The sequence below is a fragment of the Sminthopsis crassicaudata genome, chromosome 3, assembly GCF_048593235.1.
Source record: "Sminthopsis crassicaudata isolate SCR6 chromosome 3, ASM4859323v1, whole genome shotgun sequence".
Taxonomy (NCBI): Eukaryota; Metazoa; Chordata; class Mammalia; order Dasyuromorphia; family Dasyuridae; genus Sminthopsis; species Sminthopsis crassicaudata.
This window is the reverse complement of record NC_133619.1, coordinates 338,521,610-338,548,436: the sequence shown is the minus strand read 5'-3', so window position 1 is coordinate 338,548,436 and position 26,827 is coordinate 338,521,610. Positions and strand designations below refer to the sequence as shown.

Here is a 26,827-nt window from a genome sequence, read left to right as displayed (position 1 = left end):
AAAAAAAAAAAAAAAGATCAGGGATCCTCTAAGGCCATACAGGCCTTCTATTAAGCCTACAGATCATTAGTGGAAGTAATGTTTTCTCCATCACTAGGTTTTTAAGGGAAGACTGGATGACTATCTGGACTTTTGTTCAGGGGCTTCTTGCTCAGTTAATAGTTCAAACTAGATAGTGTTTGAGATTCCTTTACAACTTTGAGGTTTTTTGATTTTATGTGGGTCATATTAACCAAGAAGGATTAAATAGGTGGGCGTGAGGTCCCCATTCAACTCTGAAATTCTATGCTTGTAGGATAACTTAGTAACATCACCTGCTATGTCACCCTGGGCAAGAAGAAATTCAAAAATTCAGTAATAATTATCTTAATGAGTCTGTATGGAAGAGGAAGAAGGGAGGAAGAAAAAGAAAGGAAGAAGGAAAAAGTGATAGAAAGGAAGAGATAAAGTGAGAGGAAAAGAGGGGAGAGAAAGAAGGGAAAAGGAAGAGGGAGAAAGAGAGACAAACACTGAGATCAAGAAAGGGAGACAGAGAGCTCACTGGCAAGGATTGTGGAGAAGAGTGACCTGAGTCAGTAGTGCCCTCTTCCTCCCCATCTCTACTCCCATCTCCATCCTCCATGATCTAAAGAGCTAAATGAGAAGTCATTAATCAGACTTTGTCAGAAACAATTTACTTGAACCATGCATTTTCCTAGTTGGAGGGGGAAGGAGTAAAACCTAGGGCATTACAATAGGGAAGCATAGCCAAGATAGAACAAAGTACAGCTGTTGGGATGGCTGATGTACAGAGCCATAACCATGAATTTTTGCACCCAGGGTAAGCACTACAAACTGTAGTTGGGGCAAATGATTTGAAAGGCATTTCTAAATTGCTAGGAATAGAAGATGGGCATGAGGGGTGGTGGATATCATTAATAGCTGTTAATTATTACTTATTATATCACTGAGGAGACAAACTAGATTATAATAATAAGGAAGCTGCCTCCATTGTTAAGAAGTGGGACATCTGGTGGTTTCTTATTTAAACTAATTATTCTCACTAAGTGCTAAAATTAGTGGTTTCTTCACATTTGAAACTTAAGAAGTCTGTTTAGGGGGGAAAACTCTTCAAAGATCATGTCAGAGCTGGCCCCTTGGAGATCATCTGATCTAAGTCCAAAAGATGTGTTTTATTCTATGACCTGAGTCAATTACCTCTCTGCCAGGAGATGAGCAAGAAGAAAAAAGAGAGACAGAGTTCAGTTTTCTCTTTAGAAAAAGGGAAAAGAACCTATTTCTCCTGACTCCCAATTCAGGACTTTGAGGTAGCTGACGTTGGGCCTCCCCAAAGTCACAGAGAGGGATAGAGTATTGGGCCTTCTAGGTCAATAGTCCCGAGTCTCAAGGCTCAAGACAAGCATCTCAGCACTAATCCATTATTAGTGAAGTTGTGAACTGATCCAGCCATTCTGGAGAACACTATGGAACTATGCCAAAGGGCTATCAAACCGTGCATACCCTTTGACCCAGCAATGTCTCTCCTGGGCCTGTATCCCAAAGAGATCTTAAAGAAGGGAAAAGGATCCACATGTGAAAAAATGTTTGTTGGCAGCACTTTTTGTAGTGGCAAGACACTGGTACCTGAGTGGACGCCCATCAGTTGGAGAATGGCTGAATAAGTTGTGGTATATGAATATAATGGAATATTATTATTCTGTAAGAAATGACCAGCAGGATGATTTCAGCGAGGCCTGGGGAGACTTAGATGAATTGCAGCTGAGTGAAATGAGAAGGACCAGAGAACATTGTACATGGCAACAGCAAGATTATACATTGATCCAATTCTGAAGGACATGGTTCTTTTCCACAGTGAGGTGATTTAAGCCAGTTCCAATGATCTTGTGATGGAAAGAGCTATCTACATCCAGAGAGAGGACTGTATAAGTGTGGATCACATATTTTCACCTTTTTTGTTGTTGTTTGCTTGCATTTTGCTTTCTTTTTCATTTTTTGATCTGATTTTTCTTGTGTAACATAATTGTGGAAATATGTATAAAAGAATTGCACATGTTTAGCATATATTGGATTACTTGCCATCTAGGGGAGGGGCAAGGGGAAAGGAAGAAGAAAAAATTTGGAACACAGGGCTTTTTCAAGAGTGAATGCTGAAAACTATGCATATATTTTGAAAATAAAAAGCTAAAAAAAAAAAAAAAAAAGAATTAAAAAAACACTAGTGAGCATAGGAATAAATGGAGTTTTCCTTAAAATGATAAAAACAAAAACAAAAACAACCAAGCATCACAGGAGGACTTTTGATTCTTCCAAATATACTCTGGCCCCCTCACACCTCCCCTCACTCTGCATACAGAGAAAGTTTAGATATAGCCCAACATTTTCAGACTGCCAAAAACTCTTTGGATCCAAATTCTGCCATTCAAATGTTTATCTCTGTTCCTCTTAGATTTTTATCATTCACAAATTTCACAAGCATGCCATCTGTGCTTTTTTGTTTAAGTTATTGATAAAAATGTTGAATATAATAATTCTCCTTGGTATTGCACTAGAGTTGTCTCTCTAGATTTAATTCAATCCATTAATCACCATTCTCTGGGTCAAGTCATTCAATCAGTTATTAATATACTGGAAGGGATTCATGACATAACAGGTTAAAAATCAGTAGTAATAATAGCTTACATTTATATAGTAATTATTACATACCAGTCAATGTACTAGGTGATTTTTGCTCAAGATACTGATAAAAATGTTGAATACAACAACTTTCCTGAAATTGGAACAGTGCTGAAATCTGTTCCAATCAGATTCCAAGAGCCGAATGTTAAATTTTCAGTGTGAGCATTTCTTCTTTGAAAATTGGCAAACACTGAAGATTAGAGCTTGATTTTCTAGAATTAACGAAGTAATGAAAAAAACATTAATGATTCATATTAAAAAGTGTATTGTTAGTACATTTTTCAAAGCCAGTTTTTAAACATTTACCAACACATTCTTGAATTCATCTAATTGTAACAGTCTGAATCTCTCCACCATACCAACATGGATAGCCTAAGAGGGCTTGCCAGCAAGGAATTGACCATAATTACATAACTACTTGCAGGTAGGTGGACAGTGGATAGAGCAGCAAGCCTGGAGTCAGGTTCAAATCTGACCTGAGACACTTAGCTGTATGATCCTGAGCAAGTCACTTAACACTATTTGCTCCAGTATTCTCATCTGTAAAATGAGCTGGAAAAGAAAAATATTTTTGTCAAGAAAACCCCCAAACAATCAAAACAACTGAACAACAGCACAAAAGATACTTATTCTCTAGCATTCTTCTCTACAAATGCACTGACTAGAGTATTTGTATAGAGGAATAGTAGAAGATAAGGCTGGAAGGATAAGGTGGAGTCAAATTGTAGAGGGTTCTGAATGTTAGACTAAAAAGGCAAAGGAGTTTGGACATTATGCTATGGGCAGCACTAGCACAACCTTCAAGAGCCAACGGGCACATTCACATACCACAATGAGACACTGGAGAAGGAGTCTTTGTGGGATATAATTTGTTTGAGTATCAATCAATAATATGATAGATGCCAAAATGGCTAATAGGAATTTAGTATTAATAATCAATAATTAGTATTAACAAAAATGTAATGTTAGTAGCTAGAGGGTTGGCTTTGATTCATGGTGACCTGATACATACTGGCTATGTGACTTTAGGCAATGGCTAAACTCTGAGTAACTCACTCATGCAATCTGCCAAAGCTGTAAGTTGCCCTAACACTGGCATTTAAAACCAAAAGCAATTCTCTATTGGAAAGGCAGTCACAGGATATGAACAGTTTGAGAATTAAAAACTAAATCATATGACTGATAGTTCTAAATTACTGATAAGAAAAATGAAAATCATAACTAAGTTTCAATTCACCTAGAAAACAGGCAAAAATGACAGAAGATGGGAAGAAATGGTGGACTTATGAATTGGTCCAAACATTCAGGAAAGCAATTTAGAATGATGCGAAGAAAAATGATCAAAATGCCTATGCCTTTTAACTCAGAGCTACTAGTACTAATAAAGAAATCAAATATAGATAGAAATGTCTCATATTTTTCATTGTTTTGGTTCAGGGGTTTTCAATCATGTGCGACTCTTCATGACCCCATTAGGAGTTTTTTGGCAAAGTGACTAATTTGCCATTTCTTTCTCCTTTTACAGATGAGGAAATTGAGGCAAATATGGCTAAGTGACTTTCCCAGGGTCACACAGGTAGTTGTGTCTGAAATGTGATCTCATAAAGATAAGTCTTCCTGACTTTTAAGTCCAACACTTTTACCCACTGAGCCACCTAGTTGCTTTGATGTCTCATGTACACCAAAATATTTATAGGGTTTTTTTTTTAGTAGCAAAGAACTGGAAAAAAAAAAAAAAGCAGATGCCCATCAAGTAGAGACTAGATAACCAGACTGTGGTACCACATGAAATGACGATTAAAGACACAGAACAGAACCAAGAGAACACTGTACACAGCAACAAGATTATGTGATGATCAACTGTGATGGACTTGGCTCTTTTCAACAAAGTGATTCAGGCCAATTCCAATAGACTTGTGATGGAGAAAGCCATCTGCCTCCAGAGAAAGGACAATGGGGACTGAATATGAATCACAACATAGTATTTTCACCTTTTGTTGTTTTTTTCTTTTTGATTTTCCCCTTTTGATCTGATTTTTCTTATGCAACATGATGTGGAAATACATTTAGAAGAATTGCAAAAAAAAAAAAAAAAAAAAAAAAAAAGAAAGAAAAAAGAATTTGTCTTTTTCTGGAGCCAGAGGAAATCTCTATCTATATTTCATGAGCTCAATAAAATCAGAAGTATCATTTTCTGAGAGTAAAGTAGCAAGAGCTAAGGCCTTGAGGAAACAAAACCAGTAGCTAATGGAATCTTTGCTATCTCCTTTTCATTAACAATGGGTACAGTGCCTTAATCATTTGTGCCTCAGAAATGGCTCCTTATAAAGGCACAAAAGATGTGGGACCAACTAGATAGCTATGTGAAAGACCTATTTCCCAATGATCTGTCTACACTGTAGGCTAACTTTTCAGTTCTGCATCTTCCTCCAGTGCTATTCTGCAGCCTACTTAGCAAGGATAGAAAAGTAGATGATGGGGATGGCTTTAGCTTGGGTTAGGGGTTGGTACATAGAGTATAGCAGCATAAAGAGGCAGGCAGACAAAAGGAACCAAGAGTGGTGGTGAGGACACTACTAATACTATAGATAATAGAACATAAGGGAAGTGTAAGGAAGCCAAGTATAGTCACAAAGGGGCTAAATGGATGTGAAGAAAAGGTTGAATACTAAGTAATGTATTAAATGATATCCTACCCAGACTGTTGATGGAAGTAAAACATTCAGAATTGAGTGAGAATCATATTGAGTAATTTGTTCCATTTGTTTGATTTTTTTTTTTAAGGGATATGGATTTAGTCTGAACACAAGCAGTTCAATCATGTTCTCTGATTGCAAGAAACTATCTGTTCTCTGTCTTCATTGAGAATAGAACAAGAGAAAATTCATCTGCGTTGAACAATATTCACTTTTATACAAAACAGTGCTGACAACCATGGTTGAGAATAATGGGGAAAGTGTAGCTTCTCCTTTTGTGAAGAATACTATTTATTGTGCACATAACCTTTACAAAAAGGTTGACTACTTTATACTGATCATGAATTCTCCTATGGAAAACATATTACTGCTTAAACCAAATTATGTAATGAAACAAGCAGGAACAAGCCACAGGATTTAGAGTCCTATGATCATATACAGAGTTTGATGGCTATGAAATTAAATCAGAGATTTCAGGAATTTCTTTCATTCATTAACCAAATGGGTAACACTGAAGTTATAAATTGTTGGTCTGCCTGGCTAATGAGGATAACCAAAGATTGCCAGGCCCTTAGCATAAAGGCTGACAGAGAAGGCAGAAAAGTCAAAGGAACCCTTTGAAAGTTTAAGAAGCATGAATAGGAGCTAAAGGATGTGGTCCAAAGTACCAAATCACCTGCAGTTTATCAAATGTCCCCTAGACCAGTTGGGGGCTTCCATTTTGGTAACAGACAAAAGTCACAGACAGAACTTATGACACCTAACAACAATGGGCACCCCCAATGTCTGTTCCCTGTATCATGAACAGCATAGGAGTGAATCTGCACAGTACCCATAAAGTAGGTCTTCTGTACAACACCAGAGGATTGCTTTTATGTAGAATCAGAGAGGGAGATGGTCAGTTAATGGCATAAGAAACCCGTATCCCAATAGTGAGAAACATTTCAACCAAAAGCTCCAAAGTTCACAAAAACAAATATGACATTTGGACTGCCGTCATACAAAAGTTAAGACATCAAAGAAACATTTGAATTCTTTGCTTTTACTTTATGAAAATTGTTTCAAGGGTCCCATGGACCAAACATCATAGCCACAGGCTGCTCCAAAACAGGTAAGTCAATGATACAACATATTTTAACAGCATACTAAAGTCTGACTGTTTGATCCTATAGAGATAATTCTGTAAGTCATTCAATTAATATATTTTATGCTCTCTCCACTGGAAAAATATGAAGAAATTTTTAAACTACTGTTTATAAAATGCTTTCAAAATCTTTGTTTATAAAGTCCCTCAACTGACACATTTCTAATGGCAGTATATACTCATTGCAGATTTTCTCTCTCTCCACACTGTAAATTAGTTTAGGTCATAAACAACCAGTTTCTCTGCCCTTCTTTAAATAGCCTTTGTTGTGACATTCTATTACTTCTGTTAAAGGGGTGAAATGCTGGCTTAACACATAATTAAAAAAATAAATAAACCAAGAAACAGAATGAAACTAACTAAATGGGAAATTTTGTGGGAAAGAAAATAGATTGAGAAAATATGCCATTTAACAGGTTTTTCAAGTAACTGCTTGAACACCTCCTCCACTTGGGGGTCCATGTTAGGTCACAGTGACTTTTTAATTTGCTACATTGCACAAACATTAAACAAGGAAGCTATAATGGCATACATGGCATTAAATTTCTTTTTATTTTTTTTTCCCTACTTTCGTTTCCCTAAGATGCCATTACTGCTAACAAAGGCAATCTATAAGACTAAATATTAGCAATAAAGAGACTTTCAAATTAGAATCTTGACATGAGACATAAGAAAAGTCCTTGTCAGTTCCAGGTTTTACTCCTTCCTAATAATAATGTTGGTCTTTCATATACAGAGATGGCATGGCTAACCTACCAGCAAGGTGTCTGGTACAGTCTGTACACTGAGCTGTTTTTTGAGGCAGTCTTTTAACTGAAAATTAACAAAGGTAACAGGAGAACCAACTTGACCTTGGGTTTCATAATGCTCTTAGATGCCTGCTAATGTCATGCTGGTCATATTATTTACCAAAAAATATATCAATTAAAAACCACAAATGTAAGAAACCAAAAATTTCATTACAAAAATGTAGATATCCTTTAACACTGCTGAGTTTGCATCCCAAAAAACCTTACTAAGAATCTGCTATTTATTCATCACTTAGTTTTAATAAAATTAAGGGAGCAGAGTAAGACATAATCTAGTATTCCATGAAAATGGCTCTGACTGGTTCAGTCACAATGAATTCAGCCAATCCAAGAATCATACTGTCATAGACTATGAAAAATTGTAAACTGTGAGCACACAGTTGAGACTGCTTAAGAAAAATCAAGGGAGATGCGGGAGGAAAAAAGCAAGAAAAATCTGCAACTAATTAGGCTTCATGAATGGATACATCTGATTCCAGAGTAAAACTACAAGAAAACATAAAATCAGAAAGGATGAAAACTCTTCTTGAAATAAAAATGCTTAAGTAATAAACCTTTCTATTTGGAGTCTGATGGAGATAGCAAAGTCCTTTATCTTTCCTGAGAATAAGATAAAACTTTACACTCTCTATTAGAGATGCAAGGCAGAAATGAAAACCATTGTACTTGGCAATGGGATGATAAAGAAGAGCTGAATTATTTGAAAAAGACGCTGGGTGGCCTTTAAAAAAACCCCACGCTGGTTATAGTACATTTATCCTTAATATCCTCACAATAATTTCTTTCCACAATAAACAAACATTTCAATATATTTTTCACTCCTTTTCAACTCACACTAACCCACCCCTTTATATGTGTCAGGGTCAGACTTCTGTTCTGTTCCAGCTCTGCCTCTTCAGGCCACTCGAGCCAGCCATTTCTCAAAGTCCTGGATGTCAGCAGAGCCATCGTCCCCCATAGCTCCCTTGGCACTGCACTCCAAAAATTCCACCTTCATTGGCAATTGAGAGAATTCAAATTCTTTGCCCTTCTTTCCAAGCTGAGTGATAACAGCACCTGAGCTCTCCAGTGTGCTGGGGGCAGCAGTACGGGTAACTCGCAAGGTATTACTGTCAAACAAAGGAAAGACATATCAGAAAATGTAGGAAAGCATCCAGAGTCTAAATTTATAGCCCTAAAGATCCTTGGAAAGCTTAAATATTTCAGAAGTCTCTTATAGCACTTATACTCTGTGTACATTACATTATACTATAATGAAATTTCATTTTTAAACTGTTTTTTAAATAAAAGAATAATTTTACCAATTATAATTTAACTTTTTATTTCTAATACAGATGTAAATCTTATGACGAACCCTTTACATGTTATTATTCTATTTGCCTTCCCCCCAGAACTTTCACACTTCTCTCTTTGTACAATAATACTATGAGGTAAGAAAGGGTAATAATATCTTTATTTTTCAAAGGAGGAAATTGAGACATAAAAGGGTGAAATCACTCATCTACATTTATTTTCCTAGTCTTGCCCTTCCTACTAGATTGTTCTTGCTCCCCAAATGTACCTACCACATTATTTTAGTGCCATCTACTGGCTATTAAGTGGAAATATACATTGCTCCAAATTGTTCCTCTTAGGTGGTAAAGTTGGAAATAAAAAGCTTTTTTCTAATGATTTATTTAAAACTAAAGTACAGAAGAGGTTTACAAAAAACTTTCACAAATAGATGAATGAAAAGCATTTATTAATGCTATGTGCCAATTGATCAGTCAATAAACATTTATTAAGCACCACTATGTGCCAGGTCCTGTGGCTACTGTGGGAGAAGCACTGGGCATACAAAGAAAGGCAAAAGATAGGCCTTGTCTTCAAGGAGTTAGCTCACAATCTAATGGAGAAGATAATATACAAACAACTATGTTCAAATAAGCTATATAGTAGACAGGTTGAAAATAGTCAAAGAAGGAAGGCACCAGAATTAAAGGAGATAAAAGCTTCCTAGAGACAGCAGGGTTTTAGCAGGGAGCTGAAGGAAGCCAGGAGGAAAAGACAAAGAGGGAGAGAGTGCCCAGCATGGGGACAGCCGGTGAAGCTGGACTGCAGAACATGCTGGAGTTGGGGATGGGGGGCAGGGAGGAAGATGACTGAAAAGATGGGGAAGGAACAGGTTATGAAAGGTTTTGAACACCATTATATTTTACATTTGATGTTCCAGTGACGGTTATTGGAATTTACTGAGTATAGGGGTGACACGATCATCCACAACCATTAGGAAGATCATTTTGACATCTGGATGAATGCCTGGTACCTGTTGAGTCTTATGGCAGAGAGACCAATCAGAATGGCAGGAACACAAATATAAAAATGAGATGGTGCTTTCCCTCAAGGATCTAAATTAAAACTTGAGGAAACAATGTGGAGAAGGGAGTAGGAGAGAGCATTTTGCTCTGGAACGTCATAGGGACAGTGGATAACCCATGGAGCAGTCACGACGATGAGCCCTTGGTTTAATAATTCCAAGAATATGTGTATGTATGCATGTGCATGTGCATGTGCATGTGTAGGTAGCTGGAATTGGGGCTTTGAGGAAGCTGACAAGAAGACAAGACTGAGACGATGGCTGATGAATGCAAAGAACAGGTTGGGCTGGGGCTGTTCTGTGAGTTTGTTCTCATTCACTCATTCATGAGGACATATCATCCCAGAAGCTCCAAAACTGAATGGATTACCTCTGCTAAGACTTGGTCTCTGGAGGTTCAGTTTGGTGGGTATAGAAGCACCCAATTAATTATTTCTGTAGCCACTCTTAAAAGTATTTTGGTGAAAAATCCAAGCAAGACAGGGCAGTATCTCCTGCCTAGAAACTGAAAGCAGTTTGGTTTAAAGAGAGGGAATAAATACCAAATCTAGGGCACAGGGAGTCACTGTCACAAAATTTAAGAATGGAAGATTTTATTCCATGTCTGGAGGGGGGAGGGGAGAAGGGGGGAGAAGATGGAGAAAGGAGAAATTGGTCCTTTCCCCACCTCACTCCTAGATGATATTATCACAGAAAGCAAGGGGAAGATAATAAAAGTTGCAAAGTGTTCATTATGTCAAACTAAGTGTGAAAATATGTCTGTGCCCTGTTATCCATCTGCGAAGTATGAAAGTATAGTCCCTGATGGAATTAGAAAAGCAACCCGTTATGTACAGATTAGCCAAAGGTTGATCCTGTTCTTGGTGGCCTTTAAAAAGCTAAGTCTGACAATCCCAAAAGATTCAAAAGCAGAAAGCAGCTATGTCAGATGCAGGAGTGGGGGGAAGGGGTTGTCTTTCTTCCCTGTTCTCAGAGGCCACGGACTCTGCCACCCACTAGGAGTAGCAGTGAGAGCAAGGGAGACAGGCAAGGTCAGGGATGGGTGGTTAGGACATTGGGCAAAAAAGAAGCCAATTATAGACTGAAGCCCACTAGGGGTGGAGAGAATCATTTAGGACTCACAATGTACCTTGAATCTGATAGTAGTAGCTACTCTCTAGTGAATTCAACCCATGAGTATGAACACCAGAGTCAGAGTAGTAAATTCTGCAGACTTCCCTACGTAATTTATAGTTAGACATATAAACTGCTCATTTAACCAATTAAATCTCCAATCCTCAACTAAAGCACGACTCGAATGACTTATTGTGGCCCAGAGGAAACCTTGCATTCTTGAAGGTCTTTCCAATGGACTGCAAGTTGGGGTGATTAAGGCATTAAGCAGAGGCCCAGAGAAAGGCTGCCTCTGTCCTCAAAGTCCAACCTAGAAAAGTACAATTTCAGCACTAGAAGGTTGGGTCCCTGCTAATGATTTCTTTGGTTCATTGATGCTTCAAAAGAATTCATGTACTAATAAAAGATAAGTCTAAGGGAAAGAATACCCAGATAATTACAATCATAAAGAAAAGTAAGTGCATAGTAAAGAAATTGCTTGATTTTTTAATGTTAACATCAGAATCAAGTTTCATGTTAATCTAGATAATAGAGTTAAGGTGAGTTTTAAGACTAGAGATAGTAAGGTGTAGTGAATTTGGAACAAAGATCTCAGTTCAACTCCTGGAGCCTACATTTACCAGCTGTGTGAGTATGGGCCTTAACCTCAGGCTTAATTTCCATTTTTGTGAAATGGAGATAAAAACATTTGAACTATCTATATAATAGGGTAGATGCATGGAAAGTATCCTGTAAACCATAAAGAGCTATATAAATGTCAGCCATTAGTCTCATTCTTCCCTTAATATTCCAATCCAATCCTGTAGCACAGTGACTCAGGTCTCATGAAGACCAGACCAGAAAAGTGACAATTCCACAAAGTCTCCAATATGTGTGCTGCCTGAGGACCAGACTAGCTAAGTCTGAAGCACAGCAACAGATTGGCCACAAGACTGATGAATTTTTCAGCTATAGTAATTCTTGAAAATAATCTATTCAGTCTTAGAAAGGATGTAATCTATATTGGTATAGGAAGTACTCAGACTTTTTTTTTAAAACTGGACTTTTGATTTCATGTATGTGGAACTCCTAGTATGGAAACTTGCCCTCATAATGCAGTTCAGCAAATAATTTGTGAATTTGTTTTTACTGTGAGAACTGCTTTGGGCACAGGGATCAAGTGATATTCTCCTGGGTCACACAAATACTTATAATAAATCACATCTAAATATAATAAGCAAAGAAGTATGCACAAAATATTTTGTGTTCCAAATGGCAACTTTAGATTTGTTTCAGATTCTAAAAGAATGGCATTTTTTTCCAAAAATTTGTTTTAGGAAAAAGTTTCTAATGCTTAAAGATTTCCAAAAATCTTACCTCTCTAGTGTTAAAAACAATTCAATTGTTAACATCATTTCTGTACATATAGGATGTTTTTCAAAATGTAAGTTAATTCTTTCTAATCAGATCAAAACATTCAATTATACAGATATATACTATACAACCCTTAAAATCAGGAAATCCTCTCTATCAATATAGGTGGAGATCTGATGTCTCAGCAACAAGCTGAGAAACTCTGGCTAAGTTACCTCTGAGCCTCAATTTCTCTTTCAAAAAAATGAGGATAACAATGTATTACCTCCCTCATAAGGCTGTTTTGAAAAAAACTCACTATGTAAACCTTGAAATTACTTTTATTTATATATACAAAGACAAACTACATATATATATATGCATATATAGACAGACATATAGATATATAAATATGTGTATACCTAGAAACACATGCCTAAGTGTGTATAGCTCAATGATTTAAAGTCTTTATAATATGATACCTAATTTATAAATAAACTTTATTCAAAACCTTATTTAAAAACCTTAGATCCATACTCACAGTTCTTTTTCTAGCTGCTGTTGAATTAACTTAGCAGATTTTGCCATTGTAAGATCTAGAAAGATGAAGATATTATATGACATTAGTAATAAGTCCTCTTATGCTGAAATACTTTCATGTCTGACCAATTTTTTACAGTTTTCCTTTTGAAAAATGATAACTTTTATTTTCTTCCCTTCTCCACCACATATATCTGCATCCTACAGGTTGTTTTAAATAAAATTTCTATGTTAGACAAAAGGGGCACAATTTTAAATTTAAAGTGAAAAGAATTTAGCAACTCTTAAATGCCTTATTAAAATAAAAATGATCTACTGACATTTTCCTTTGTTGATCCAAAAAAAGGTTAATAAGACCATTGAGGCAGAGCAAGATCACAAAATGAGACAATCATGGAACTAAAATTAAGACTCAAAATCGCTGAATTTACACTTTATCATTCATACTTGTGTTCTCTTCTAAAATCATTATTAAATACTCCTCTTAATCACTAAGTTGAATTGGCTTTTGCATCCCTCAGGGCACATTGTCAAAATGTACAAAAATGTCAAAGAATGAGAATAATTATGTCAAAATGGTATCGCATCTAAAGATGTACCGAGATAATCTTACCAATATGATGATTACCTTGCTTATTGCAGGCTATCAATAAAGATGGTGCATTCTTCAATACCATGCTGTCAATAAGGACCTGATACAGAAATTCAGCTACATCTTTTACCTCCCGCTGGAATGTTGCGCTATCCACCACAAACACAATTGCTCTGAATAAAATGAAAAAAAAAAAAAAAAAAAAAAAAAAAAAAAAAGTGAATTGTCAAAATGAACTGAGTTCTGAACTAAATCACTGCCTATACTACAGGGCTTTATTCCACTCATGAACCAGTAAAACAAATGAATGCTGCTGGTGACCGAAGATCAGACTCAGGTTTGACACTTTTATCAGTATATCTGCAGGCTCTAATCCATAATTATCCTTTTCAGCCACTGAGACTCCTGGAATCCATAGGTAAATTTGAGAGCACAATATGAGACCTTCCATAGGACATATTCTCTACTCAATTCAACTCTTACAGATGTTTTCATATTCTCTTTTATCTAAAGAATAAGTATATAAGTGTTAAACATCCAAAAACAAGCCTCCAAAATAAAAGGCATTAATTTCATCCTTCCACTTTTTTTAAAAAAACAAAAAACTGAGCAGAAACTGAAATAAGATAAGCAATATCTTAAAAGACTAAAGTTCAGTCAAAGTCAAGATAAAAGGTCAGACACCACTTAATCTTAACCTTCTCAGTACCAAATCTTGAATTTCTTAAGGAAAATTCAATAAGTAGTAGCTGAGAATAGTCCTCTGATCCTAATTCCTGAAAGTGTCTAAGTGCCAGAAGCTGAGAGAATACAAAATACAGGATGCTGGCCTCAGACCCATGGTATATATAGATAAGAAATAAGGAGATGAAGATGGATGGCCCTCTTTCAAGGAGAAAAACTAAATGCAATGGCTTTTTCAGGCACACCTTCATTCCCTGAATTCATGATATTGTATACTGTCCTTCACTGGCAAATATTTCTCATGATCCTTGATGGTTCTTCTTTAATATTCCTAAATATAAGCTTTCTCTAATGCTCAATTATCAAATCAATTCTCTTCTATCCTGATACTATTTTTTCTTAGAGCTCTTATTCTCCCATATCAATAATCATCTTTGTGCAAATAACACCAATTATTTCCATTTCAGTTCTCAATTGCTTACTCCCAAACAGCAGTTCTACTTCAAATATCCCAACAACCCCTCAAATTCAACATATCTAAAACAAAATTCCTATGCCCACTGGAGCATGGACCTTCTGACATGTTCTCCTAAAGAATACATAAACTCATGGCCAATGTGCGAGTTTCACTTCAATATACATATTTGTTCTAAGAGTTTTGGTTTTTTTCTTTTGAGGTGGAAGAATGATGTCAAAAGGAGATAAAATAAATTATTTTAATTGAAAAATTGAAAAGAATATGAGAACTCAAACTTTTGATTAATGGAAGGAAGAATGGGCAGGATCTATGAGTCTCCTGGATTTCTATTAGTAGCACCAATATTCTCCAAGTCATCCAAGTTCAAAAACTCAATCTTTCTTCATTCCTTCCCCTGCCTTCCCTTCAGTGTCCAAATTCTATTAATTCTTCCTTCACAATCTTTCCACTTATATTATCAAACTAGTTCAGATCTACCTTTACCTGGACTATTACACTGGCTTCCTAACTAATCTTCCTGCCTTCAGTCTCAGTCCCTTTTCCCCAGGGTCTGTCTTATACAAACCACAAGATCAGCTTTCCAAAGTACCCCTTGGATCAAGTTCCTTCTTCTGCTAAGCTTCAAAAGTTTACTACTGACTACATAGAGCCACAGTATCACAGATTTACAGCTGAAAAGGACCCAGAGAACATTATTTTGCCTAACTCCTTAATGTTACAGATGAGAAAATAGAAGTTCAGAGACATGAGTGACTTGCTGAAAGTCACACAGCTAGTAAGTGGTAGAGCTGAGATTCAAGCTCCAGTCCGAGTCATGGTAGCATGAATGCTACCTATCATATATGTGATATGGTTTCTTCCTTTGATAATCTTCAGTTTATAAGGAGAGTTAAGACACATTCAGAGTGATAGAAATAAGAAAGGAAGCCTATAAATAGTACAGGAATAAGATGTCCTTGGAGTTCAGGGACCATTTTTGGTAAGGGTAACAAGGAAAAGCTTTGTGGAAGAGAGGGCATTTTTGAAAAATGGGCTTTGAAGATGGCAGTTTCCACATATAAAGGGGGAGAATGCATCACAAGCAGAAAGAGAAATGTGAGCACATCACCAACATGAGGCAGGGCCAAGTGTGCTCAGGTTTCTGAAGGGAAGAGATTCATTTAGCTTAGAACTAACAGCTGATAGTAAATTATACAAATGGATAATTATAACAGTAGAATAAGACTGTAACAACTATGTTAAGATATGAATGAAAAACCAAAAAAGTTAATACCGAAGATAAAGATTTGAGAAAATATCTAAGTGCAAAGTACAATGGTAAGAAGGGGGAAATGAGACACTGAAAACAAATCCCACAAAAATATATATAAAAGGAATGAGATAAACTATTCTAATTTATGGCTAATGCCAATCTCAGTCGTTTTCAATAAGCAAAAGACAAATTCTAACTAAAGGACTTAAATCAATTCAACCAACATTTTTATCAAGCACCTACTCTGTATAAGGGACTGTGCTAAGATGCAGAGCCAGAAAGACAAGAATTAAATATTTCTTTACTTCACAAAAGTTATAACTCTGTGTGAATACAACATGGGCAGAAGTAAAACAATATAAGATAGCTGAGTAGGAAAAAACACTAACAAGCTGGTACAGAGATCAAAGGCAGAGAGGCTTCATGAAACAAGTGGTACCTAAATTGGGCACTGATTGAAGGGCTCCTGGAGATTAGCAGCGATGGGAGTTGGACTTAAAGAGGCTGTGGTGAGTTTTCCATTTTAGGCTAATGCATTTGTATTTTACTTTGAAAACAAGGAGACAATGGAAGTTTTGAGACTCAGAAAAGGTATGGTTATACTGATCAATAGGTTTTGGGAAGATGGTTTTGGGACCTGTGCAGAGGATTGATAGGAGATGGGAGATGGGAAAGTCTGGGAACAGGGAGACCAGTTAGGAGGCCTCCATGAAAAACAGTAAGGGCCTGAAGTACAATGATGGGCGTGAGGAATCTTAGAGATCTTCTGAAGATGAAAGTGACAAAACTTGGAGAAAAGGAAGTGCCAATGAGGACTCTGGGCTTCTAAGGCAAGGTGGCTGGAAGAATTGGCAGCAGCCCCAAGAAAAACAGGAAAGTCTGGAGGAAGAGCAGATGGAGAGAAGGGGTGAACACAATGAATTGTTTTGCCAGACAAATACCTGGATTATATTATATACCAGGAGGACATCTATACAAACTGTAACTCCTAGGGTTTGTGCATAAATTCTAGTTACCAGATATAAATACATCAACCTATATGTAATATTTTTCTACAACATTTCCTCAGTGAAACGCCTGGAGTTTTTATATGTACATAATGAAGTTTTCTATTAGAGTCAAAAATAACAGACTTTGAAAGGTCCTGTAAAAAGGCTGGGCAAAAAAAAAAATTGACAATGACTACTGAAGAGCAAGAAAAGATTTGTGAATAATAAGGTAAATGTGAAGCTGTTCTCAAAGTAATAAAAGACAGGGACCTGAAGAAAATCATTCTAAATTTCAGTCTTATGTCATCTGAAAAATAGAGCTAGATCTGGCAAGAAACAAAGGGGAAGGTGTGGTCTGCATAGATGAATTCATACGGATGAGAGAAAAAATTGTGGAAAAAAAGCAGAAGGATGAGTGGGCCTCACTGGATCTCATCACTAGAGAGAAATAAAGAATCGGGAGCAGTGATGGCTATGCAAATATTTCTCTCCTGAAAAAATATCAGGAAAGAACATGAGTCTGAAAAGTTTAGAGTGGTGTTACTAAAATTCTGGTAGAAAAAAATTAGATTACCCTAAAGAGTACATCTAAGTAGCCAGATTCACAGGTGAATATAGGAACTAAAACTATTTTCTTTTAGGAGTGAAAAGGGCACTTTTCTGAAATGAAATCTTTTTCATTAAAATTAAATCTCATTACTTCTTAAATCTATGCATTTTTTTTTTTGTGGAACAGATGATAGGTACATTGTGGCTTCAGCAAACTTCCCTCATTGACCTAATTTGTGCTTCATTTGAGAGCATGAGAATTAGTCACGTGTTTTTTTTTTGTCATTTCACCCAAAGTAAGATGTGTAGGGAAAGAATGAAAACTAAGAATGAAGGACAATCACCAACCAATGAACTCTAGAGAACTTGTTAATGATTTGCCTATTTTCCAACTCTAACTTCTGACTTATACCACAAAACTGAGCTTGTTTTAACAATAACACCACAGGAAAATAGTTTTTAACTGTGACTATCTTCCTCATAAAACAATGCTTTTTGGAAAATTTTAAAATATCACTCAATAGCCATTCTTTTTCTCCTTGTCATATATTCCCCTTGAAACATACTTGAGGGAAACAAACATACTAGACATTTCTGACCACACAGACCTCATTCTGGTCCCATGAACCAAAGTGCCTCTAGGGTATGTTTCATTTTTAGGCCTCTAAAGTCAAGACAGGTAACTTCACCCATCAGCGTACTGATATCTTTCAATGTTATTTTCCTTCACTATACAGTGCTTCAAGAGAGTAACAGTAAAACAGAATCCTGGACATTTTCACAAAGGAAAGAAAAAAAAATCTTATTACTTCCCTCATTGAAGTGTGAGCTCCTTGAGGATAGAGGCTCTCTTTTGATGCTTTTTGTATTCCCAGTACTTAGCACAGAGTCTGGACATAGTTAAGTTCTTCAACTTATCATTTCAATTATTTTTGCCATGAATTAAATAAGAATTTTCAAAGGCTTTTAAACTGAAATGAGAATTTTAGAACAGTTTTTAAAGGCTCAAATAAATGAACCATTTTACTCAAATTAGGAAATTCTTTCTCCCGTACTCCTCAGGATGTCAATTTCTTTTCAAAAAAATTTTAATTAACAAAAATATATGTTCTCTACTGTCTGCACTCCTGCTTCCTCCCCATTGGACAAAAGAGGAAAAATCTCTTGTAATAAGTATTCAGTCAAGTAAAATGAATCCCTATGTTGGCCATGTCTAAAGCATGTCTCAATTGGTACCCTGAATTCTTCATCTCCGTCAGGAAGGAGGTAACATAATTCACCAACAGGCCTCTGAAATCAGGGTTGGTCACTGTACTGAGGAAAGTTCCTAAGTCTTTCTGTCTCCTCAATGTTGTAATATACAAACTGTTCTCCTTATATTCACTTCCCTTTATAGCGTCTTCTTAGATTTCTCATTTGACATGGAATAATAGTATTCCCACAATAGATGAGAACTCTCTTATTTTTCAGTTCCTGGCTTCTACAATAAGAGCTACTCTATTTTTCTATGCATATGTCCTTTTCCTCTTTCTATCTCTCTGAGGCTTAGGTAAGGCATCAGTATGGAATGATTTAGAAATGAGAAAAGTACTGGATTTGAAATGTTCCTGAGACTTTTCTCATAGAGTCTATCCCAAGATTTTTTTTTTTGGAAGTTTGGCATTCACTGAAATATTTTCATGCAATGAATAGAATTAAATAACAAATACTAAATATAGCACTATCTGAAAAACATTCAATAAAAATCACATAAAAAAACAAAACCAAACAAAACATTACATAAACAGAGCCAATTTTTGTACTCTCTATAGGAATATCAATATTACACCTCTTTTACTTACCTGGCGGAAGCCTTAAACCGCTCTAAGAATTGAAGCCTCAAACTCTCATGACCAGGGAGATCAATCAACGTCAAACTATTACCCTAGGAATTGACAATAACATAAAATTAATGTCCCAACAAAAACACTATTATGGAAAATCCAGATTCAGAAAAGGGTAAATTTATTCAATGAAAAGCAAGTGAGGGCAAAATACCAATATGCTATTTTAGAAGTGACTTATTTTCTCAAATTAGTAATTATTTAATACTTTATTAAATACTTTAAGTATTTAAATTATAATATGTGGTCAAAAGATCAAAAACAGGGTGGAATTAATCAACAGATATTTATTAACTACTAAGTACTATTAGGTCCTGTGGATAATTTTAAAAGGCAAGGTTCTTCTCTCCTCAAGAAATTTACAATCTAGTTGAGGAGAGAGGGAAAGAAGAATAAAATACATCATGCAACAGAAAATAATCAAATACTAAGTGTTTGGTATAAAGCTCTGTAGGAGTTCAGAAGAAAGGGGGATCAGTAAAGACTAAGTCAAGAAAGGCTAATCTACATGGGTCTTTAGATGGCTCTGGGAACGTGGAAAGGATCTGGATTAGGGGTCAGATTACAGAGGGTGGAAGGGAGAACAGGTAATGGAATCCTACTTGCAAGAACTTGTCTACACTGCAATACTTAAAAAGATTAACAAAAGAGAGAAAAAAGTTGATTTTCCAGGTGGAAGCTACAAAAAACATGGAAAACAGTAACAACAGTGTAAATTAAAAGATCACCATCAGGAAGTCTAAGAAACTAGAAAATCTTTCTCAGAGAGACAAAGAGACAAAGAAATGAGGGACTAGTAGGACAGAATATTACATATATTGATATGATGTGGTCATTGCATGGGATATAGTACTTGTTTTTCAAGTATCACAAAGAAGGGTTAAATCTGAAAGAGAAGAAGATTCCTCAACTCTAGAAATGAGTGTGATTTAAAGACAAAAAGCATGAATAAAATATTCTTGTATAAAATAATAAAATGAAGGCTGGCTTTTGAATAAGGAAAATATAGCTTCCCAAGTAGACTTATAAGAATCAAACTACTCTTTAAAATAGTTTTTATGGAAAAATGAATTCTAAGTTATAAACAACTGACTTATAATTGAAACCCACTTGTAAGTTGAGGACTCCTAGTATGCTCGTGTAAATAATAACATGGATATTCTAGACTTTGATGAATCCTTACCCTGTCATTGTTGACTCGGTACACAGCAGAGCTATCAGTAATAGATGTCTGGGTATTTCTGTAAAGTCCTGTTAACAGCTATAAAACAAGACAAAAGATAAGATTAAATTAATTCTCAGACTCATTAAGCATGAAATTCTTTCGCTCCCTAACAAGCTAAGTTCAACAAATTGACTAGCATCAAAATAAAGTATCAAAATTATTCTTCTTTTCAATTGATCAATCTTGCCAGGGATCACTCAGAATAAGGCATTTTGATCCCACACTTCCAAAACAACTTGACATACAACTTTCAGTTCATGAGAAAAACAAAATTATATTTCAAAAGAAATTAGTATTAATGACTTGAATGTATTCATTTGTCATAAGTACTATTTTTAGTTATTTCTACTTTTAAAAAAGGAGAAAAGGAAAATTCTTACTGTAATTCTGTAAAATTAATAACCATGAAACAAACAGCTCATTTCAAAAGAAGCCCAATCATTCTAAAATGCCAAAGAGAATAACCATCAGAAGAACAGTCTTACCAACTTTCACTGAAAAGTGTGCCATCTTTGTAACTTTTTAACATTATTATTCTGATATCCCTGCTCCTTCTACCTCATTAGTTGTCTTAGCACCTTCAGCAATCAGATGAAAAGAGCAAAGGAAAATACTGTACATATTTTCTAACATCCAATAAAGAACATTCATATCAGTTGTGGTACCACATGAAAACTGAAGTGCTCAAAAGTTGTCAGCTTATATGTTTTCCAAGATCCCTTTTCCTACCTGAGAAGGTAAGAATTATTTCCAGATTTATCAGAATTAATGTACAATTGCACATCTTTCATATTTATCACACAACTCTATTACATGACAATAAGAACATTTACCCTGACAAAAAGGAGTGTCTTCCCTGAATCACAAAGTCCAACCAGAAGTACAGCCCTTCGACTGCTCTTCCTGCTCCGAATGAGTTTCCAGCATACTGTGAAAGTGAAGAGAAAAGAGATAATAGAGTTGCACAAGTTCAGGGATGGAGAGTATTTTAGAGACTACCTGGTCCAAATTTTCATTTTACAAAAGAATAAAGCCAGGACTAGAACAAGTCTTCTCATTCACTCTTTATTGGTAATTCATTTCACCATACTAGGTAGCTTAGTGAGGTCTTAAGAGTCAGAAAAACCTGAGTCTGAATCCAGACACTCATAAGCTGTATGATCCTAAATCACTTAATTTTCTGTACCTCAGTATCCTCATCTGTAAAATAGGATAACAATAGCACCTACCTCAGAGGATGGCTGCGAGAATCAAAAGAAATCAACATCTGCTAAATACTTTGCATTTATTATATAAATGCTACTATTATTATTTATTGATATATAAATTACTATTATTAATGAACACCAGATAGAAAAGTTTTTTGTAGAGGGGAATGTATACTAAAGATATCTTAATCCACTATATAGATTGTGAAACCAGTATGAAACAATGCCTAATATAAAGGTAAATGCAAACTATAAACCAGTAAATGCAAAGTAACTTGGGAGTGGGGAAGCACTATCAGCTGGGAGATCAGGAAAGGTCTCAGAAGAAAATGGCACTTAAACTGAGCTCTGATGGGAGCTAAGGGTTCTCAAGAGCAGGGATGGGGGAAGGAGTGCATCCCCAGCACAGTGATGATACAAGCATGGGAGATGGGCTGCATACAAAGAAGAGCAAGCAAGTCAGTGGGCCAGAATACAGAGTAAATGAAGGGGAGTAATATGTAATAAGTTTGGAAGGCAACTATGAATAGATGATGAAGCTGTATTTTGGCATAGAGGCAAAAGGAAGCTACAGAACAACAGTTTTTAAGCTGGTTCTGTGAACTTGTGTTTTTTGGAAATAATGTGCAAAAATATTTGAAGCAACCTTTTTGTAGTGGCAAGGAACTGGAAATTGAGTGGGATGCCCATCAGTTATGGTATACGAATGTAATGGAATATTCATAAATGACCAGCAGGAGGAATACAGAGAGGCCTGGAGAGACCTACATGAACTGATGCTGAGTGAAATGAGCAGAACCAGGAGATCGCTGTATATGGGGCATCAGCAAGATTGTACAATGGCCAATTCTGATGGACTCGGCTCTTTTCAACAATGAGGTGATTCAAGGCAGTTTCAATAGACTAGTGGTAGAAAGTGCCATCCACATCCAGAGAGAGAGAACTATGGATACTGAATATAAACCAAAGCATAATATTTTCACCTTTGTTGTTTTTTTCTTTCTCAATGTTTCCCCTTTTGATCTGACTTTTCTTGAGCAGCATGATAAATGTGGAAATAAGTTTAGAAGAATTGTACATGTTTAATCCATATTGGACTATTTGATGTCTAGGAGATGGGGGAGATAGAAGAGAGAAAAAAATGTGGAACAAAAGATTTTGCAAGCATGGATGTTGAAAACTTTTTGCATGTATTTTGAAAAATAAAAAGCTATTATAAAAAGTTAATAGCTTAATAACTGTATTTTTTAATGTGCTTGATTTTCTCTATAGTTCTATGTGTTTTACTTTATGTAAAGAGATCTAGCAGACTGCCCTAGGGGGCCATGGCATAGAGAGATTTAGAATGCAAGCATTAAAACTTTCTTAGGTCAGACCCAAACTGGGATAGGGAGACCAATCAGGAAGTTATTCCAACAGGTCAGAACTAGGACGGTGTTATAGAGAGAAAACGAACGACTGGACAAATGACTGGATATGGGAAGTAAGAGAGGAGAAGTCCGGGCAAATCCAAGTTTTTGAACGATGCACTAAGGTGTAAAACTGTTCTTTCGTTCCCCGCCGCCCATGTGTTTCTGCGGCCTACACCCTCGTATCCCTACTACCGAAGGCTGGCCCTCAGTCTTGCTGGACTATGGAGATCGCCTATACACGGGTGTCCTCGCCTCAAATTTATCCCCATTTTAACCCATAGGGTTGTCGAAATGATTTTACATATCATCTAATAAACTCCAGCGTATCTCTGCGATGATGCTGTCAAATAACAGACTCTCTTGATACCGGGGCATTTTCCTGACTTTTCCATCTTCTACATCACTCCTCTGCACAGGCTCCAGAGCTGGGGCTAGAACGCCTTCGGAGCCCTACAAGTTCGTTCAGAAACAAACGTGGCTGTTTTAAAATGTTAGTTCTACTAGTCCTCCCCATGGGCAGCAGCCAGGACACGTCTCTTGGGCATCGATCACAAGCACGAGACAGGGGAGAGGGCTCTGCATGAGGCGGCGCGAGCAGCCTTCGGATGCGAAGGCAGACGGAACGCTGGGTACAAGTCTGATGAATGCTGCGCTTCTCGTGGTTCCCAGGAGTGGCTGGGGGCCCGTCCCGGGTGTAACGAGTGGGAAAGCCCCCAGCTCATGGGGACGAGCCCCCCTCACAGGGAGCCCCGGATAGCTCGCACCTGCCTGCTGCCCTGGGGGAGGGGCCGCGGGAGAGACGGCGAGACCCGTAATTTAGGACAGAATCTGCAGGGGACTGGGGAAGCGGAGAGCGGACCACGCAGATGCGGGCCCATCCCCACCAGGCGCCCCCACGCCCCCCAAGCCGGCGCTCTCGAACCCCTCAACAATCCAAACGCCCTCCCGGCGGCTGCGGCCGCCCCTCACCCAGAGTCAGCAGAACGACGAGCAGCGCCACGAGCACGGAAAGCATTGCCGGGTCTCTTTGCTGCAGCTCCTGGCGCAGAGAGTCCAGGTACGGTTGGAAGGTACCACCTCCGCCCCCCATCTGCTCAGCTTCCGCCGAGACCATCATTGAAGAGTGGCGCCGCGATGGAAAGACGTGGCCCTCGAGGCTTTACGCAGTCGTAGGGGTGCGGAGCATCATGGGAGTCGTAGTCTTCCGGGCCTCCTTCGCCGGGCCAGTAGTGAACAAAACGTATTTCCTGAAGGGAGCTTTCTGGGAGTCGTAGTCTTGTCTCTTCCCTTCCCCACATAGCCTAAAAGTACCACGTACTTTGGCCGCAAAGTGATTATTAAAGTCGATGAGACGTCCACACTGAGAGAGAACTTAATTCTAGTCCCTGCTGTCAAAAATCTGAAGTTCTAGGCAACTAATTCCTATTATTCTGCACACTCCATACAAATTTAACTCACTAATTCCATAACTTTCACAGGTTTTTCCCCCCTCCCACAAAATGGAGCATCTCTAAATCTAGGCAAATAGTACTTGTAAAAGCTCATGTGATGATCTGAGTTCCCTACAATAGGAAGTCTCTTGTGCAGGAGAATGTCACACATATTTCCAAGTTGAAAGAGACTTAGAGGTGAGGTGAAATGTGTAAAGCCCTGTGCAGTTTTAAAGCTCCATATAAGTGATGGTGATGATGGCGGTGGTGGTAATGACTCATACCTGTGGAAACTGAGATGCAAAGGTTAAGCGACTTTTGTTGCTCAGTCCTTCCTCAGTTGTACCCGATTCTTGACTGCATTTGGAGTTTTCTTGACAAAAATATTGGAACGGTTTGCCATTTCCTTTTCCAACTTATTTTACAGATGAGGAAACTGAGGGAAAGCAAGCTTAAGTATCTCACCTAGGGTCACACAACTAGAAAATATCTGAGGCCAGATTTAGGAACATTAAGTCCTGACTCCAAGTCTGATCCTCATCTAGCTGCCTTTTAAATGACAAAGTCACCCAAATTTTAAAGTCGTCCAGACAGACTCTTTATATTAAGGTTGATAAAAATAACAAACAGGCATAGAAGTATAGAGGTATTAAATATTTAAAGCAAAACAAAAATATCATCATGTTTTGTTGAGAAGATGCCTTTAGAATTTGTGACCAAAGGAGAACTAGAGACCATTATCGATCACAAAATAGAATATTTTGATTACATCAAATTAAAAAGCTTTTGAACAAACAAAACTAATGCAAACAAGATTAGAAGGGAAGTAACAAACTGGGAAAACATTTTTACAGTTAAAGGTTCTGATAAAGGTCTCATCTCCAAAATATATAGAGAACTGACCCTAATTTATAAGAAATCAAATCATTCTCCAATTGATAAATGGTCAAAGGATATGGACAATTTTCAGATGATGAAATTGAAACTATTTCCATTCATATGAAAGTGTTCCAAATAACTACTGATCAGAGAAATGCAAATTAAGACAACTCTGAGATACCACTACACACCTGTCAGATTGGCTTAGATGACAGGAACAAATAATGATGAATGTTGGAGGGGCAGTGGGAAAACTGGGACACTGATACATTGTTGGTGAAGTTGTGAAAGAATCCAACCATTTTGGAGAACAATCTGGAATTATGCCCAAAAAGTTATCAAAATGTGCATACCCTTTGATCCAGCATTGCTACTATTGGGCTTATATCCCAAGGAAATACTAAAGAGGGGAAAGGGACCTGTATGTGCCAAAATGTTTGTGGCAGCCCTTTTTGTAGTGGCTAGAAACTGGAAAATGAATGGATGTCCATCAATTGGAGAATGGTTGGGTAAATTATGGCATATGAATGTTATGGAATATTATTGTTCTGTAAGAAATGACCAGCAGGAGGAATACAGAGAGGCTTGGAGAGACTTAAATCAACTGATGCTGAGTGAAATGAATAGAACTAGGGGATCATTATACACTTCAACAATGATACTGTATTTTGATGGGAGTGGATATCTTCAACACAAAGAAAATCTAATCCAGTTCCAATTGATCAATGATGGACAGAATCAGCTACACCCAGAGAAGAAACACTGGGAAATGAGTGTAAAATGTTAGCATTTTTTGTTTTTCTCCCCAGGTTATATTTACCTTCCGAATCCAATCCTTCCTTTGCAACAACAACAAAATTCGGTTCTGCACACATATATTGTATCTAGGATATACTATAAGATATTTAATATGTATGGGAATGCCTGCCATCTAGGGGAGGGGATGGGGGGAAGGAGGGGAAAATTCGGAGAAGGGAGTGCAAAGGATAATGTAAAAAATTATCTATGCATATGTACTGTCAAAAAATGTTATTATAAAAATAAAAAAAAATAATAAAAAAGAGAAGATGCCTTTAAGACTAGACTTGTCCTACATTACAACATTCCAGCTTCATTCCAGGAGACAATGGATTAGGCAAACCCAGTTTTAGGGGGTTTGTTGTGGGGTTTGGGGGGGCAACTTTTTAAATTTTACACTTAAACAACCCAAAACATTGCATTTAGGATTTAAAGATTCAATATAAAACGACTTTCCATTTCAAACAATATCATATTGTTTTCAAAGCTGGCCAGCTTTTCTTTGCATCCTTGTTTCTTCTGTTTTCTGCTATGCACTTTTTACTTTACTTTTTCTCCCCTGCCTCCCCTCCCCACCCTAAAGACTACAATTAGGGGTGGATATATACATACAGTCATGTAATACAAACGAACATATATGTAACATACATATAAAACAGTACTATGCTCATTTCCTCCTATTATTTGTTTCTTTGAAGATGGATAGCATCTTTCCAGCCATCTTCCTAATTTTAGAGATGAGAAAACAGAGGCTCCTACAAGATGAAATGACCCTCAAAGGA

At 37.0% G+C, this 26,827-nt stretch overlaps 1 protein-coding gene across 1 annotated transcript; it reads right to left on the bottom strand.

Annotated features, from left to right (window-relative positions):
* Nucleotides 1-6,398: 6,398 nt before the first annotated feature.
* On the bottom strand, nt 6,399-24,139 carry SRPRB (SRP receptor subunit beta). The gene is made up of 7 exons (XM_074301570.1): nt 23,908-24,139; nt 21,152-21,246; nt 20,277-20,354; nt 19,052-19,134; nt 13,295-13,431; nt 12,668-12,722; nt 6,399-8,434 (listed from the first exon to the last, which is right to left on the bottom strand). Exons 1-7 carry the CDS (start codon nt 24,053-24,055, stop codon nt 8,221-8,223), a joined length of 810 nt encoding a protein of 269 aa, XP_074157671.1. The 5' UTR covers nt 24,056-24,139; the 3' UTR covers nt 6,399-8,220.
* Between the last annotated feature and the right edge of the window lie 2,688 nt (nt 24,140-26,827).